Source organism: Panthera leo, chromosome A2 (genome assembly GCF_018350215.1).
Source record: "Panthera leo isolate Ple1 chromosome A2, P.leo_Ple1_pat1.1, whole genome shotgun sequence".
NCBI lineage: Eukaryota > Metazoa > Chordata > Mammalia > Carnivora > Felidae > Panthera > Panthera leo.
The window spans coordinates 138,612,127-138,631,262 of NC_056680.1; the positions used below are offsets into that span (position 1 = coordinate 138,612,127).

At 36.1% G+C, this 19,136-nt stretch overlaps 1 protein-coding gene across 8 annotated transcripts in view; it reads right to left on the reverse strand.

The window, feature by feature from the left end:
• The window catches only part of CADPS2 (calcium dependent secretion activator 2), a 534,192-nt gene that overhangs the window by 185,154 nt on the left and 329,902 nt on the right, over positions 1-19,136 (reverse strand). For all 8 annotated transcript variants that reach the window (XM_042923255.1, XM_042923240.1, XM_042923248.1 and 5 more), the window contains one exon: positions 4,462-4,528. In XM_042923255.1, coding sequence (XP_042779189.1) covers positions 4,462-4,528 — 67 coding nt within the window. The remainder of the gene's footprint in view (positions 1-4,461; positions 4,529-19,136) is intronic.

The window sequence follows — 19,136 nt, forward strand, 5'->3', positions numbered from 1 at the left end:
ATTCTGACACACTGACAACAAGCAGTGAACACTTTGATACAGGGTCAAAACAACACTGATGTCAGTTTCCAGTGGTGTCACACAATAAGTGCCCTTCATGAGCACGAGACTGTGCGATCACTAGCCGTTTCTAGTAAAAGTGCTCTGTACCTCATGAAATGAATGATCCACAGAGATTATTCCTATATCTATTTGTCTTCACATCAACTGTATTTGTGTGCATCCATTTAATCATAGCACGACGACAGAGAAAATAAAAGTCTACTCTCTAGACTATATGTGGATTTGAATGCTTAACTCTATCACATACTAACTTTCCAATTCCAGGTAAATAACATAACCCCTTTGTGTATCAGTTGTATCTGTACAACAGGGATCATAACACCTATCCCTCAAACATACCTCATTCTGTGTTAAAAAGTGCTTTGCATAAATGCCTGTTACTATTGCTTAATAAGTATTAGAATAAATACAGCAATACCTACAGTAGTAGGTGAGAGTGCTTCAGAAATATCTGGATTACAGAATATGCACTACATGGGGACAGTTATTTGAATAGGCATTAGCAGAACACAGAATTATGAAATAATTCCTTTTGATTAAATCTTAGAGAATTTTAAGACTATTAAATGGTTGGACTATAATGAACGAAAATGTATTAGTGTCATAAGTACTTCACAATAATGATATGCTCCAAATCAAATAGTAAAACACTCTTGAAGAAGTATAAGAAAAATGAGTAAGAAACAGAAGTTTAATTTTGATAAGATTTCAAACATATTCTTCAAAATCAACTGTTCCTTTCAGTTTGGCTTGAATCAACATTTACTTTCATTCATTCATTGAAAAAAAAAAAGCAGCCTCTTAAGAAACACGAAAATCTATTTAACACAGTTATTATACTGACTTAAGAATCTAAATGGAGACCAAATCTTACTTACTTAGAATCTTACTTAGAAGCTAGAAAAGCACCCCGTATTAACAAATAATTTATTTTCCCGTTTTGGACTCTGCTTTAAATGTTGATGTGAAAGTCTTTTCACCTCAGCAGCCCCTCGAGTGTTCACTTTGAACAATGACTTTGCAGCTGGCCAAACCAGGCTCGCGATCAATTTTTATGAGTACAAATTCTTGAGCTGATGGCTGTATCTCCAGCTATATCACTCATATAATACACACTCACAAGTGGTGATGAGATTCACATTATCGCCAAAGCACCATCCTGCCGATGGCAGCAGCGGACACAGCAGGGGCACAGTGTCCTCCCTAGAAAAATGACTCCTTCACCTTTCAATAATGCAGCCTGCAGGTATGAACCTACAGGCTGCATGCCAACAGAATGAGAGCTCTCTTTAAAAATACTAATAAAAACTACCCAGTTCCTCCCAATGGGCCACTCTCACTGAATCTCCATACACATCCATCTTGATTTGGAAATGTGCGCATTCAATTTGTCTTCCCATTACGTTTGGAATTGAAAGGAAGATTCAACTGTATTTAAAACTCGAAGAAGTTGCCAGTGTACTGGCATGTTTATTTCAATGCATGTGGGCATGAATTCTCTGTATGAATGCATGTGTATACATATATTTGTGCAAAATTATAAGGCTTAAATAGGACTTCAGATTTTAAGAAGGTACCTCAGGTAGAATAAATCTGAATTCATTATTGTCTGGTGATGTTTTTTCTAAATTCCAATTATGGAGTATATGGCTTTAAATTAAATTTTAATTATGGGCTTAAATTTTGCCTTTGAAAATGTCAAACTTATTTTTGTTACTGAGCCAACTCTCTAGCTTCCCAAAGACACGGTTAATGTTCCTCAAATGATCTCAAAGTATTCTAATTCTTTCTTTCATTTCTAAACTCTGGTATAGGGTGATCAAAGTATACGTTTGTTCTGTAACTTTTGATTCTTGTGATCATATGCTACAAAATACAGCATGCAGAAAAGGATTACCTCAAACTTTACCTGGCCAAAAGCATGAGGCAATCATCTGATCTCTCAAGACTGATCTAATAAATAATAAAGCCAATTTTCATATGATCAATGTAACAGAAACTCTCTTAGCTTGTCACTTAACCAGATCTCCAAACTAATGAACATTCTCTGATTCATTCTTTAAAACATGTCTACACTGCCCAGGACTGTTTACAGCAACTTTAAACATAGTTGACAAAACTTACAAGCAACCAAGATGGCCTTCAATAGGTGAATGAATGAATAAACTATGATTCATCCAGACAATGTGTGTTTTTTTTAAGTCGGTTCCACACCCAGCATGGAACTCAATGCGGGGCTTGAAATTATAACCCAGAGATCAAGAGTCGGATGCTAACCGACTGAGCCACCCAGGCACCCCCAGCCAATGGAATATGTAATGCTAAAAAGAAATGAGTTATCAAGCTATGTAAAGACATGGAGGAAATTGAAATTATTAAGTGAACTAAACCAATCTGAAAAGGCTACATGGGGTATGATTCCAATTATATGACATTCTAGAAAATGCAAAACTATGGAGACCATAAAAAGATCAGTGGTTGTCATGAGGGAGAGAAGGGATTCATGGGCAGAGACCATAGGATTATTAGGGCAGTGAAAATACTCTGTACGACATTTAATGGTGGATATATGTGATTATACATTTGTCCAAACACGTATAATATACAACACTAAGAGTGAACCATACTGTAAATAATGGACATTGGATGATTATGATGTGTCAATGTTGATTCATCCTTGGTAACAAATGTATCACGTGATGTTGATAACGGGAGGCCACGGCATATGTGAAGACAGGGGATATATGGAAAATCTTTGTATCTTCTCTCAGTTTTGTTGTGAGCCTAAAACTGTTCTAAAAAATAAAGTTTTTTTTAAAAGGTAAAAATAAAAAACATAATAATTAATAAGTAAAAGTTCATGCTAATTAAGAGTCAGCTAGGTTTGCGCCAGTCACATCAGCTATTAAAAATATGGAATTAATAAAGATTCTACCTAAATGCACTGAGTATGACTATGAAAAAGCAGCTACTGTTTCTATGAAAAATCACTTGAGTGATTTAGAAAGATTTGATAAAGACAAGTCGCTAATGTAAACTTGTCACATTGGATGTGAGACATCTGTAAATAGCAATAAAATCAAATGTCCAGAAAGATCTGCATTAAAACTGCTTGGTAAATGCATTTAAATGCTTGTGCCAATGTAAAGAAATTAAACCTGGAAACCGAAGAAGACATCTTATGGGTATGGTTTTTGGAGGGCAGATCACTCAACTCCAAACAGGAGCCCCTTACTCAATTTATTTATATCAGGACTGCCAATGTATGCTGTGCACACATATGTGCATCTTTTGTTAAAGGAGCTGGCCAAATATTGGTTCTAATCACATGAGAAAACGCTACATTTTAACCAAATAGGCTGGCTATCTTCCACATAGATAAAACTAGTTTTGACTGAATTTTTATACTTTTCATGAAGTTACCACGCCATTGTGGCACATCCAAAAGCGGATAGATAACCTTACTTATGGAAGACAGAAAAATGACAGTTTTCCTTCCTTGGCATTTCACCATGTTGTTCTGATCTAGTCCATTTAAATTTGCTTAATGTGTGGGTAAGAATCGACAAGAGTTTAGAGACTGTTTTATGTTAATACCAACAAGAACAATTTTTTCTATAGAACCACTGGGAACAAAATAGCTTGGATTCATCACAGAATGGAATGACTACTATTTAGAAAGTTATTCTTTAATGTAAATTTAATTTAATGAGTATATTCTAGGAGTAAAGGTTATCCATGATTAAAAACTAACAAAACAAGGAAGAGTCAGCCAGAACGTATATTCCAATAATCCAATAATATTCAGAATCCTATTACAAACATATCTACCAGTCCTGGAAATTTAAAGCTACAGTTATGTGAATAAGTGATAAAAAATGTCAGATTTGTATAAAAATGGAAGCTTCTAAGTATTATGGTTTATCTATAAAATATCAGAATGATGCAGTGGTTCCCAAGGTGTGGTTTTGCAATCCTGGAGAACTTTAAGATCTTTTCAGGGAATCTGTGAGGTCAAAACTATAATATTCAGACATCATCTGCATTTTCCAGTTATTCTCTGTGTGTACAGTGGAATTTTCCAGAGGCTAAACTTTATCTGATATTACAACAGATTGAATGTAGAACCTGATATGAAAATATAGCTGCATTCTATTAAGCTAGACATTAAAGAGATGTGTGAAAACCTGGAATAATGTTACTCATTTTTCCTAAATTGTTTGGTTCAAAAGTTTCTTTACATGTAAAGAAATTCACTACTTTTATTTTAACATGAAATACTTAAAAGTTTCCATTTTAATTTCTAACATAGTGAATACCTATAGATATAACCCACCAAACGAAAGTTTGAGCACTGCTCTTAGACCGGTTGTGTAACAGGAAAAAAAATTTACTAACCTGAACAAGAACAAAGTAACGTTTTTTCCATCTTTTCCAGACCTTCTGTCCAAGGGCATACAAATACCTGGTAAGAAAAACAAGCAAAAGATATTTTAGATGAATGATGCTGTGGCTCTGTGCAATCATATTTCTTCCACATGTATTCGTTCTGGAGACCAGCCTGCTAAAGGCAAAGTCTAGTTCATTTGAAAATGGAGAAAACATGTAGCTTCTGTGTTTTAAAACGACTTGAGCTTATTCTAGGTTCTTGAAAGGGAATTGATTTATGTGGCTTATCAATTTGTCAGTTCTTACTACAAATTGAGCCACGTTGGAGCTAGAAAGAATAATCAAAGAACCAGTGGGAATTTTATGCTTACGACACACTTCTTAGGATAGACAAAGACTACAAACTGGGGATAGAAGACTCAGTGTTTCAGCTCTCAGATGACCGCGGCTGAGAAGTGTGGCCCCAGAAGAAGTGGTTGTCCAGTCAAGAACCTGAGTGAAGGGTCACTGTCCAGCTGGGTGACCCCAAGTTGTGCCAGCACCAATCTCGGTTTCTGTTTCTTCAACTATAAATGGCAAGACTGGCTTTGCTGATTTCTAAGGTCTCTGCCGGCCTCATAATTTAGGGGTTTAGCTGATTTACAGAAAGTATCTTGCTGCAAATTTTCCTAACTATGAAGTTCAGGTGAAGAGAACATGGTGTAATTAAACAAAAGCCCTGGCTGAAACTATGTTGAACTGTGCATTGCTATTAACAATGTGAACTGAAATGAATAAAGGAGTCAATCATTTGAGAATATTCTTACTGAATATATATAGATGTAAGCTTATCAAGTTTATCAAGGAGGAAAAAGAAGAAACTAAAAATTGCTCTAGTATAAGCATGTCATGGAGAGCTATTTAAAAATTATACCATGGGAAAAAAAATTACACCTTGGAATGATATGCACACTTACGACAAAAGTAGAAAGTATCATTAGAGTTTGAAATATGATAAATACAGGCCTAGTTGTTAAATTAAAATAAGATTTTTCAATAGTTTATCATAATCCTTTTTTTTTTCTGAAGTGAAGGTTCACCACTGTAAAGGCTATTCAAACTAAATTTATATACAATTCTGAACGATAAAAAAGCACTACAGTTAATCACTTATTTGGGGGCTTAAAGTCTTGAGAGTTTCACAATTTTTAAAACTAAAATCTTAGCTTGAAATTTTAGTTTCTGTCATATTAAAATAATTCTCTTTTGCACAGCAAAGCATTTTTGCCCCCCTTTTAAAAAGTGATGCAAGAAATGAATAGGCACTCTTTACTTTTTTTTTCCCCTTCCCCCATCTGTCCCCACCCCAAGCGCAACAGCCTCTAGCAACCACTGATGTGTTCTCTGTATCTATGAGCTTGATTTATTGGGTTCTAAATATTCAGAATCAAAATCAAAAACAAAAACAACAAAAAAGATGCAGTTACTAAAAGTCAAACTAGAAACTAGACGTTTGCATTGGAAATCATCATCCATAACTGCCCAAATCAATTACGTATTTTGTGTCAAACCTATCCGCTATCTAGGTGAACTTCTACTCGGCTCTGACAATACCCCTGACACCACGCTGCCTGCACTTCTGGATATTCATTTAGTGACTGACTGACAGAGACATCCACTGCTACCGTGCTCACCTGTTCACTATCACCACCTGAGGCCCCGTTAAAACCCTTTGCCCCACCTTTGCTCTAAGCTCTAATTTCTCTTCTGTGATTCTGGTGATAGGTGCTTCGCTGCTCTCTTTCTGTCTTTTGTACGTAATTTCCTTCTCCTTGAAATGCACACACCCCCAACTCCTATTACAGGGTTAACAGCAATGACCTCAGGAGCCAGACACTGTGGACACGATAGACGCCCTCTATAAAAGTGCACTGGCAAGATGTGCACCGAATAGCTGCTGAGGAGCCACAGAAGACGTTGGGAATCACCTTTGCTGGTGACCACCGCCCGCTTCTCAGCTCCTTCAGCGTCTCACTCAGCATCTCAGTGAGAAGCAAACCATCAACACCACAAGCGAGTGTAAGTCTTGCTAAGGTGATACACAAGGAATACCGCTACCAGCGGCAACATCACTCAAAATCCGGGCTCAACATACTGGGAATGACACTGTAGGATTTCTCTGAAGACAGCAGAGTAGTGGGTGGATACATACATGTGTATACTAGAAGTTGGGAGATGTAAGGAACTGAATAAGAGATGATTTAAGAATGGAACCAAGGTAAGCATTTCGCCTCTGGGGTGTTTTGGGGGTGTTGCCCTGTAAGAAGGAATTCAATCAACCACCTACAGAAGTCACAAGTGATCACACATATCTAGAGAGTAGCTAAGCATGAGAGTTTTGCTCTCTGCATAAGAAAATAGATTACATTCAACACAAGATAGACTGCATAAAGGCAACATTATAAACGCTATGTAGCAAAATGACAGTTTCTGTCCTTCAGTTTTCACATTAGCCAGATAAAAATTTTATGAAATAAAATGGACATGAATACATCAGAAAAGGTAACTATACTGAATAAGGATGCACTAAACTTAACTTCAACAAACTTGAGGTTTTTTTACTCTAAGAATGATTTCTGGAGTTAGATGTCTAGTACTAAGCTAGCTGCTTTCCACTAGTATAAAAGTAGATTCTGGACATAAGAGATATTTAACATTAAGGAAAGAATGAAGAACAAGACGTTCATCAATACTGTTTAAAAGAAAAAACTCAAAATCATCTAAGAATCAATGGTAAGGAATAAGTTGCCATGAAAAATAATGCCAAAAAATAATATGCAAAAATTATTACAATGCTAAGTTAAAAAAAAAAGCTGTCACATGAGCTTATAGTATACGCATGGGAAGAAAACCCAGAAAGATGAATCAAAATGTTAAGCCTACAGTTAATATTGGGCTGGTGAGATTAAAGATGAAGTTCATTTTTTAAAGTAATCTCCACATCCAATGTGGGGCTCAAACTCACAACCTCAAAGTTAAGAGCTGCATGCTCTACCTCATAAGCCAGCCAGGTGCTCCTTCATATTGTTCTCTAGGCCTTCACATTTCCACAATTTCTACACTGAGCATATCTTCCATATTTTTAAAGTAAGATTTATTGGTATAGTTTACATATAGTAAGGTTCATCCACTTTAGGTATATAATTTGGTGAGTGTCGACATAGCAATGTAACCACCGCCACCATGAACTAACAGAACATCTGCATCCCTCCAAACCTTCCTTGAGGCCTTTGTATAATCAGTCTCCTCCTCACATCCCCTAGCTCTGCAACCACAGATCAGATTTCTAACCTTACAGTTAGTGTTTTCCAGAATGTCATGTAAGTGGAAAAATACAGTATGCACCCTTTTGCGTCTGGTTTCTTTCAGTTGGTAAAAAGCTTTTGAGATTCACCCCTGTTGTCTATATCAGGAGTTCATTCTTTTCACTGCTGAATTCATTACATTGTATGAATTTACTTCAACGTGTTTATCCATTTACCAGTTGGTGGACGTTTGGATTGCTCTCATTTTTCTAGCTATCATAAACAAAATTGCTATAAACACGCATGTACAGGTCTTTTGTGGGTCCATATTTTCATTCCTCTCAGGTAAATATCTAGGAGTGGGATTACGGAATTATATTTAAAGTGTGTGCTTAACTTTATATGAAACTGCCAAACTGGTTATCTAAAGTAGCTGCACAATTTTGTATTACCACTAGCAACGTATGAGAGTACCTCTTATTTTATAATCAGAAAAAATTACTGTTCTGAGGGATTTGGGGGATATATTCATTATGGATCCATAAATTGTAATTCTGGTATGACAAAGTCAAATACAGTGACAAAGATCCCTCTCTTTGGTCTACAGGTATCTTGAGTACATTGGAGAACTCCTTCTCTAAGCTTTATTTATTTATTTTTGAGACAGAGAGAGACAGAGCATGAACAGGGGAGGGTCAGAGAGAGAGGGAGACACAGAATCTGAAGCAGGCTCCAGGCTCTGAGCTGTCAGCACAAAGCCCGACGCGGGGCTCGAACTCACGGACTGTGAGATCATGACCTGAGCCGAAGACAGACGGTTAACCAACTGAGCCACCCAGGCGCCCCTGTAAGCTTTAATAGTTAAATGGTTTTTCAGGTGTCAAGACTATCCTCAAGTCTGTAGTTTGGTCGTCTTAGCTGCGCAAGAGTTGAATTGTGGAGAGAGTAAGGAAAAAATTAGCCCAAATCATTTGAATATTCGGTTATAATCAGATAATCCATTTTTAGAAACATCTGTAAAAATTAATATGCATTCTCTCCTCACCTGTTTTGTTTTGTTTTTAATGTCGAGTGTTAGGCTACAAATTATCTCATTTATAGATAAAAAGCCAGGAAGCTTTATTTCAGATAAATATACTAAAGTTACATTTAACATGTTGTGCTCTAGTAGGCAGTTAAGATTCAGTTCATTACATTTACATAGTGATGTTTGAGTATTCTTAATTACTGAAAAATGAGTTACTCTATGTAGAAACCATACCCATAACGAATTTTTAAGGATTTTGTATACAACAGGTTGACTTGATCTAGAAAAGATGCTAGGGCACCTCAGGGTCATTATTAGGAACGTCAATTATAACTGCATAATTCTGTAAAGAGAAGGTATCGTCGACAGGTCTAAATCTAGCAATAGTATTAAGCACATCTTTGAAAGCTATTTACCTGTCATCCATTTCTGTTTCATAAAAATAGCTCAGAATGTAAAAAAAAATCTATTATTAATATCTTTCTTTCTGAATTTTGAACAAATTGGTTTTTTACTGCCTTATAAAATCTACTTCTACCCCATAAAAGTGTAGAGAGTCTCTTCCAGGAAGTATATCTGTCATTCTGGAGACAGACTACTTTGGCTGGCGTACTACAGGTCTGTTGGCAGGTGTGCTCAGCACTCGTATTCTCCCTGATTATTTTGTAACCTGCTGAATCATTAGCTTCCTCTCAATTGACTATGTGATTAACTCAAAAAGAAAGTTATTTTTTAAAGGGTATGTAAATCAGACCTGCCTAATACCACTCAAACTGGGAACACACATTTAACTGGGCTTTATTTGACAATTTATAAGGTTACCCAATAAAATATCATATATGACAGCAATAGTCTCTAATGCAGACTGTGAATTTTTTTCACCTTATTTTGAAGAGGTTTTAAAGAGGGAAGCTAGTTTTCTCTTTTGTCCTCCCATGGGGCTTTCAACATTATTCATTTTCATTAGCCTACAAAATTTGGTTTTAAACATTTTTACTCATCCTTGTTAAATTATTTCAGCTAAGTAACAAATGGACAGAAAATGAAGGAATACCTATATCAGCCATTTTCATGGTCATGCCACATTCTCCAAGCCTGTATTAGAGTATGGCCTTCAGAAAAAAAAAATTATCTAATCAAAATTCAATTTGATCCAAGAATTATTTGAATGGGAAAAAAGATTCTATTGTACATAACACATTTGAAAAGTACAGATTTCTATCCCTAATTTGTACTAAACGTAACGTTTTTCCATTAAAATATTTCCAATGCAGCATAATACTCATGTAACTAGAGTATTTTGGATTACTTAGAAGTAACTGCTCAGATACTATTTAATAGTGTTTGCTTTCATCAATACATCCAACTTAACGTATTAGGAAGTTGTTCCCTTTGAACAAAAAATTGCCTGATTAACTTTAAAATCTTCTCTCCTTACATGGGGATTAGGTAACAAAGAAATTAGCAGCACTGCCACAAAGCTTGGATTTAACACACAAGAGTTAAAGCCTTGAAGCATTTGGTTTTATAAATCAGTATCAACACAGCAATAATCTTAAAGAATTAATCCCTCTTCTAGGGCTGCTTCTAATGGAGAGTACTATTTGTTCCAAAGAGACATAGCAATCATTGCTAGAAAATAAGGCACAGAACCACCTAAATGTGTATCAAGGTTTCGTTCGCCTAGGACTATTTTTTTTTTTTTTTTGGTGTTACTATTCTTGGTCATGATCTATCCTCAAATATAAAAGAAATGTGACACTTTCAAGAGTTTTGACTGCATATTTAAAATACGATGTGGATACTGTCAGGGAAAATGTCACATGAAGAAAGTAAAGAAAATTAAAGAACTTTGGCAACAGCAAACCTCAAAGTTAGTATCAACGAGGAAAACAGGGCATTATTTCTCATCTTCTCTTTCAATAACTATGTAGGGACCAAAAAAACCAACAGGGACCAAATCCCTGTCATGACTATGAGAGAATCTCAACACTAAAAACTGTACTATCTTTATGGAATCGCTATCATCCTTAAAAGAGTTATGTGATAACTTGGTAAGCCAAGGTGCTTTTAAAAGTTTTCATCTGTGGAGAAACAAAAGCAGAGCCTTTATGAAATCCATTAGAACGTTCTATGACAACAGGGATCAACACTTTTCTTCAGATATGTGCTGCCTATTAAGAATATATATTATTACCAAGAAAACGACCTCAACCACAGGCTGGAAAAAAATGGAGTTTCCTAAAAACAAGCATCAAGCAAACAAAAATTGGCAACATGACTATGCTCATTTTTGCTGCATTTTCAAGGAGATATTTAGATTTCATTACATGTTTAGATTGCAATGCTTGTAAAATAAAATTATTTTAAATGCTTGTTCTTACACAGTGCTCCTGTGAATGGTTTTTAATAGTAGATTCACATATATCATTCTGTGATGTGTCTTCAAGCCCCAAACCCCCCAAATTAGTTTTAATAATAAATTAAACCATTTTTCTGTAAATGGTATATATTCTCTGCTAATATATAATCACAAAAGTTAATGAAATTTCAGGAACTCATTTTTTGGTTAGTTTTTAAAATTGAGAGTTAACTCAACTTTGTAACACAGTGTGTCTGAGCTCCAATATATCCCATCCTATTCTAGTAAATAAACAGCTAATATTCTCTACGTCATATTTGAAACGGAAAATGGGAGAACATAACCAATAACAATTATCCAAACACTCTAAAAACACTTTATAAGACCTAACTTAAAGACTGCTCAAAGAATCTTCAACACACAAAAATTCTCCAAACATATTACTAAATATTGTAGTTAAGTTTCAATTAGAGTGGTGGCATGCAGTTCTAATAGAAAGGAGAATATGACAATTTATTTGCACTGAGTCCATGCTGTGGGAGTTCATGGTTTCACTTTGTGATGAAAAATCATCACTAATGAATATTTGAAAAACATAATTGTGTACAGAATGTGGGAATTATTCGGTGCTTGAAAAAAAGGACTATTTCTTTTGTCGGATCACTTGAGTCCAGCTTTTTATTCAAAGAAATGGAACAATCAATCTACATGTTGAATGATAAAGCCTTTCCTTCTACAAGGCTTCATTTTTCAAGGAAAAATACAGAAAGGGAAAAAAAATCAATATATAGAGTCGTTTAGTCCTGGAAAGGGCTTTCTTAAAGAGAAACCTCAGTCAAGGTTGAAAGAGCAATTAATGCAGGCTCAAAAATCTGGGCCATTCTGATAGAGTTCGGTTAACATGTGGCAGAAGTAATCATCCACTTGTGAAAATGATTTTCGGTTCATTCTCAAACACCTTTCAGACACTCATGATCCCATTTAACTGACAACAATACAGGCTATCTGTGGGCACCACTGCATCTGATGTGAAAACCAATAGGGACCAAATGCCCTCAGGCACTTTCAGTCATCCTGCACGTTCCCTGTTCTCTGCTGCCTGGATAAAAGGAATCTTCCTTTCACTGCATTCTTTCTTTTATTTAACCCTGAAAGATAAGCCTTTTTTGGGGGGTGGGGGGTGGGGGGTACTTTTGGCTAAGGATGAGAGAAAGAAACTGATTCAAGACAACAGTGTGACCTGGGCATTAAGAAACCGAGAAATAAATACCTTCCGACTGGCTTTTTACCTCCTGAATTCTTAAGGGAAAGAGTACATGAGGTTGGGGAGGCAAGGGAAGGTTCCCCACCAAACAAAACTACTTAACATTTTGAGAGAAATTATGAACAAAGAAAAATATGAAACTCCTACAGCTAAACAAGAAGTTGAAATGTGTGTGCTGTATAAACAGACTTACAAAAGCAAACTTGAGTAAAATGTAGAGTTCTCCACTCCTTTTCTGGACCACACTTTATAGAATTAGTAACATAAAACCAATCACCCCTCCTTTTCTTCCTAAGTCCCATCTTCTGGTAGTTTACTCTAAGCCTGAGTTAACTCTCAGCTTGTATCAGCATTATCAGAGTGTAACAGTCTAATGTATGAAAGCTGTCTTCTAAACACCGGTTTGCCATTGCCTACTACAGAACACGAACGGAGGCAATCTGCCAACATGGGAAGACTGATACCCCAACCTCGGGTAAGACATTAAGAACTCCAAATGACCATTTGTAAAAGAGGTCCAAAATAAAAAGCAATGCACAGTCACCCAGAAACAAACCGAACTGGGGAAATTATAACAGTAGCTCTTTGAAAAGTATGTTTAAATAACTACGCACAAGGCAAACCACCTAAATGAAACCGCACAGAGAAATCTATTTGAAAGGCAGTTTTTTCTCGATTTATCTTTGATAACTGATCAGCAGTATTCTTTTATATCTCAACAGGAAAAGTATTCTTAAAAACTTTTTTAATGGATCATGGTCTCACATATTTTACAAAGTTACACCAATATGTTAGAGTCTCATTCTAATATACTGTAACACAGAGGGCAGATTTTTTTTTCTCGATTCTTTTTTTATTTTTTTATTTTTTATTTTTTAATATATGAAATTTACTGTCAAATTGGTTTCCATACAACACCCAGTGCTCATCCCAAAAGGCAGAGGGCAGATTTTGTAAGCATGGTTTCTTCATGTTTGTCCTCAGTTCAAATGTCCTTCAAAATAAGTAATACTTTTCTGCCTGTGCAGAAGCCTTACTGCTTTGTTAGAAGTTAAAGAAAATTAGCTTTCCAATTATAAAATATCTCAGAAGGGGATAAGTGAAAATATGTCCAAATAATGTACTAAGCAACCTATTCCAGCCAGGCTAACTTGCAGAGTCAAGACCATACCTTCATCTTCTGTGGAGGAGGGTACAGGCTGGGAAGATGTGAATCTGGGGGGCGGGGGGTGGTGGAGGGTCATCTACCACACGTTCCAAAAGGAAGGACACTCTGCACTTGGCAATAAAGCTCTAGGGCACCTACCAATTAAGATGAAATAATTCACTTAGACAATCCCAGATACTTTTGTGAGATCCATTAAGCTCTCCTCTTCCTGAAAATGCAAACGATTTGGTAATAATGAAACAAAAGTTTTAGCAAGGGGTTTTTATGTAACAAACTGTATCTTATTGACTATTCCAAATATGTTCTCTTTTTCAACACAATATTCCCAAAACAAAGCAAAAATAATCACTTTTAAACATTATATCCAATATAGGTAATGCTGAGTTACCAGAAATTTTTAGGTCTCGGTTTTCTGTAAGTGGAGATATCTGTCCTACCTTCTTCATATTTATGATAAATTTGAGATGAAATATGCACAAAAAATGCCCATTTGTAAACTGTATACACTCTAAAAAGAAAATCATGGGGCACCTAGGTACCTCAGTTGGTTAAGCGTCGGACTCTTGATTTCTGCTCAGGTCATGATCTCACAATTCGGGAGATGGAGACCGCCCCCCTCCCCCTCCGCCTCTCCCATGTCAGCAAGGAGTCTGCTTGGGATTCTCTCTCCCCCTCTCTGCCCCTCCCCTGCTTCAGTGTGTGTGCGCTCTCAAAATACATAAACTTAAAAAAAAAAAAATAAGTCAAGACTATCCTATATGTCTATTTAAACTTGAACTTAAATTTAAAAAAAAGAAAATGAAAATCATTGAGAAGGTAATGTGAGATTCAGTGCTTTCCACTGTGTGTCTTGGGAATTGGATACAAAGAAGGATTATGCGAAAAAAAGAACAAATGTGGTGGGCAAATACATGTGAGAAATACTCAGTTAAAGAAAGCTGAAAGTATTCTGAATGAGAGGATGAGTAAGAGCTTATCGTAGACCTGGAAGAGACACTAAAAAGCAGGAGGGGAAGGGAGAAGAGCGGGTGTAGCGTCTCCAAAATTATAGAATCTTCTTCAGAAAGTATCTTGTAGGAGTAATGTTTTCCAGCATACACTTTGGGAAATCAGGCAGACTAGAATACTGATAATTAGTCTTTAAGTGATAAAATTATACAATTGAGTTTTTACATTCTGTTCGGAATTAACAAAAATCCTAATCATAATTAAAATGTCCTCTTCACTTCTAACATCGTTTTTGTAGGAATCTGTCAACACTTATGTTTGGGGGATAAAAAGTTTTTTGTAAAATTTGGATCATAATCTCCATGGATTATATTTGATTTCTGAAAGATCACTTGCTCTGTAATGTTTCTCTCTGGTCTTAGTGAATGAGGACATTTTCGGAAGACTCTGAAATTTAGAAAGCTATATCCATCTTTAAAGTAACTTACCCTCATGTGAGTCATTTATTAATGCATTTGAATTCCTCCTGGCACCCGGCGTGTTTCACAGATTCCCTGCCCTAATAGCCTTGTTCTACCCGCACTGTCTCACCTGAATTTCAATTTTATGCCTTGTGACCAATCTTCTTTGTAGTCCAGCACAACTGTGTGGAGTTCTGGTTCAAGACTTCAGGGACTATCACTCCAGTTCTGACGTTGTACCTTGGCCTCAGTGTCTTATCCCCTGCCCTCATTTTTGGATAAGCAACCCAATACTCCAGGCCAAGGACCCAGCTTTGCTCTTGTGCATCCTTCTCTGATACCCTGCTTTGGCATCGGTGATGGCTCACATCTGCAAATACCACTGCCTGTGCTGAGATCTGCAGATACTTCCCTTGGTTTTGACACCATGTACTCGTCTGCACAGATACTCTGTTCTCACTGTTCCTCTAATCAGTTCCACACACATCTAACATTTTTCATTGATTTCTCGCAATTTAAATTAATTTAGTTGAGTCTCACCTTTCCACTTTCTTCCCATCTCTCAGTTCAGCCACCACCCTTCCACACAAGCCCTCCCTGATATCCCTAATAAGGTCATATTCCTTTATTTCATGTATTAGGCAAGATGTGGACACTTCTCCCATAGCTCTGCCATGGCCTATGGCGAGGCATATTGGATTAGTCTATTTCCAGCACAAAACCGTAAATCTGTGTAAGTCAAGGGTCACATCGGTCATGATTCACCACTCCATCCCAGCACTGGGCCTTTATATAGCAGATATTCCATAAGCATTTTTGGAATGACTAAATGGCTATTTCTAGGTCTGTCATAAGGAATAATTATAATAAGAACATAAAGAAAATCAACCTTCAGCAAAAATTTATATAACATGTATCAAAGTAAAATAAAAAGCATTGAATAGACTTTGGATATTTCATAAAGTTGTTATTTTTAGACTTATTTAATCACAAGTATTCAAATAGTTTTAGCAGAATGTTATCCTAATGTTTAACTTAACATGGAAAATCAAAACATAAAGGAAGCATAAATCAACTGCTATGAAAGCAGGCACAGAACTTTAGTAGGAGTCCAGTCCACCCACCACCCCATTATCCAAAAAAGGCACTCCTGAACTTTTGAAATAACGCCTACGCTCAACATAGGGCTTGAACTCACAAGCCTGAGATCAAGAGTCGCGTGCTTTATTGACTGAGCCAGTCAGGGTCCCTTGAGACTCCTGAACTTTAGGCAAAACAGTTTGAACCACTGCTGGAAACAGCCTCAAGGTCATAGCATCACAGGGGCCTTTTAGTCAAAATGGAATAGAATACATTCTAGGTCTAAAGATCTCAAAGTTCCCCCAGATTCCTAACTCCACTAATACTCTTTTATTTTTTTTTAATTTGCTGATACATGGACATTGTTGGGAGTCTCTGAGAAGCCCCGATACTTTATACAGCACATTTCTCTTTTCTTTGCCTAAGTTCTGAACAAATTGGCTTCTGAGAATATAGTTAGGAGGCAAAAACATCACCTCATTCACCATTATTGTCTCCAGTCACAGACAGTGCTGAACAGGAGAGGCCTGTCCATGTCCAGAGGCATGAAGATGCTGCCTCTGACAGACTTATTCAGGGAGAAGCAGAGAACAGGTACTCCCCATGGACAACTCACCTTCAAAGGACAGAGTGGAAAGGGCTGGTCTATGCATGCCCAGCTCCTGCTTTAAAGCTAACCACTCAGCTAAGTCCAAAAACGGATAGGAGAGAAGCCAGGGGTATTACTGTCGTGGAGGTCCCGCCACATGGAAGCAAGTATCAGGGGTGTGCAATAAGTGCTTTGTCGAAACAGAGATGAAAAAGTGAAAATATTCACAGAGAGAGGGAGGGAGGGAGGGGGAACAAAAATACAAAAACACATGCAACTTTTAAGTTCCTTTAACTTCTATGTGCCCAGCATGACTTTCCCTTTTTTCATGTATAAAATAGGAGTAGCAGTGTCTGCCTTGAGTATAAGGGACAGAGTCAGCGCAAAAACAGGGTGAAATGATGTATGTAAAAGGCCCTTTGAAACTAAAGTGCAAACCTATAAAGCACAAGGTAAATCAAGGCATCATCGTCATCATTATAGTAGTTGTAGTAGAATATACTGAAAAATACTTCAATCTAATTTTTTCGAAGGACTCTTCGGCAAGTGCAGGGGAGTGACAGTGAATTTTCCAACTTGTCCATTAAAAAAAAACTTTCCAAGAGTGGGGCAAAAACCTGTTTTTCTAAAATCAAGAATAACAGTATATCGCACAGGTTACGACAAAATTAGTTTTTCTCATTCAGCAGATACAAGTAATATTTCTGTAGCATACATATATGTTTCCCAGTCACTAAATTCCTTAGGTTCTTAGGAAGCTGTTACTTATCAACAAACAAACAAAATTCTAGAATACTATGAAAAATGCACATTTACATCCAGTTTCTCTCTTACCTCCATTTATTTGGAGAATAACAAAATAGAGGCAATAGTATTAAGGGGGCCATGTACAATCAAGCTGGGATTCATTGGGCTAGGCTTGTAAAATGCTTCCTGTTCTCCTTTAATTTTAAAGCTTAAGAATTCCACTTATTTATTTGTCTATAAACTGTATTTATGAGACTTCTGCCTATGAATGCAAGATACAAAGAAAAATGAAATCAATAGAGTTAAGAGAAGAAAACCTTTGACATTTACAAAACATATTTAGAATTTCAAGTTTCACATATTTTTGGTTAAAACTGACCTTAGTGATATCTTTGATCATTCATCTACTACTAAGCATTAAAGTTTTTCTACATTAATTTGATAAAATGTCTTGACAAGTTTGATATGTCCAAAATGAGCTACCACTTCACCTTCTTCTAACCTTTCTTCTTACACTTTTTTTTTTTAAGGAAAATGTCTTGAAGGTTACTTAATACTCCTTAAATAGTGCCACCTTTATTACCAAGTTCTCTACTCAAAGGAGAAAATATGATTCTGTTTTCAGGGAATGCTTGCGCCACCTACTGGATAAATATATGACTATTTCCATCAAACAAAAACTAACTCTTCCAAAGATACTTTCCTTTAAAATCCAACTTTGGAAGAAAATCCGGTCCTTCTCTTTCTTGTGGTTGAAGGCATGTGTCAGTAGGGGAAATTGGCACCTTTCCCCCCAAGGTTAATGCACATTGTTTCAAATGTACTCAAATACATGTCAGTTCATAACTCAGTAGTCCCTTCTTAATGGAATCATTTGAGAGTTATATATTCACAGGCAAAAGTGTACATGAAATAGAAAAATATAAATGGAGGAAATGAGATAACTATTTAACTATTTATTTAAAAAACACCAGCATGTAATTTTAAAACAAATATAAGCAGCGGCTCTCTTCCATTTAGCCATCCAGCTAGAGATAAAGATTAGAATTTTGTTCCACAAATTTGTAATATCAAGATTACTTCATAGAAAATTACCTCAATTCCAAAGATATATTTGAGTTTTTCTTAATAGTTAAAACCACAATAAAACAGAATGCAAAAAAAAAAAAAAAAAAAAAAAAACAAACAGTACATGGAATAATACACTGACCTCTAAATATTTTTTCTCCTATTCTTTTTATGGTGGCACCACCTAAATAGCAGAAGAACTGCAAAGAAATTTGAGATTTGTTCGTTTTCAGTTAAGAAGACATATTATTTTTTCCTAGGAAAACAAAATGGGAATCCTGTTCAAAGGTCTGTGTCATAATTACATCCTGGAGTTTGATTCAGTTGCTGGCACGCATGTATCTGCCTTTCAGTGGGGTGCATAAATTACTAGAAAGTTATTATAAATTACAGTGTAACTGTAATGGGCAAGAATTCAAATAACTTTCAACTTATCAGAGGGTTTTTTTTTTTCTGCCTTCCTTTGCTATACAAGTAGATGAAAATAAGAAAACAAACTTACTTCAGAAATTAGGAGACATATCTTGGAGTCAATGTTCTTTAGAGATATTTAATATTTACTTTGTATAGTTTAAGACATAAGACATAGGACATCAGCCTAAGGTAGAAAGTATTACGAAAAGTGAAGATGAACAATCATGAGAATTTGTACAAGTCCGAGATTTTCAGACAGACGAGCATGATCT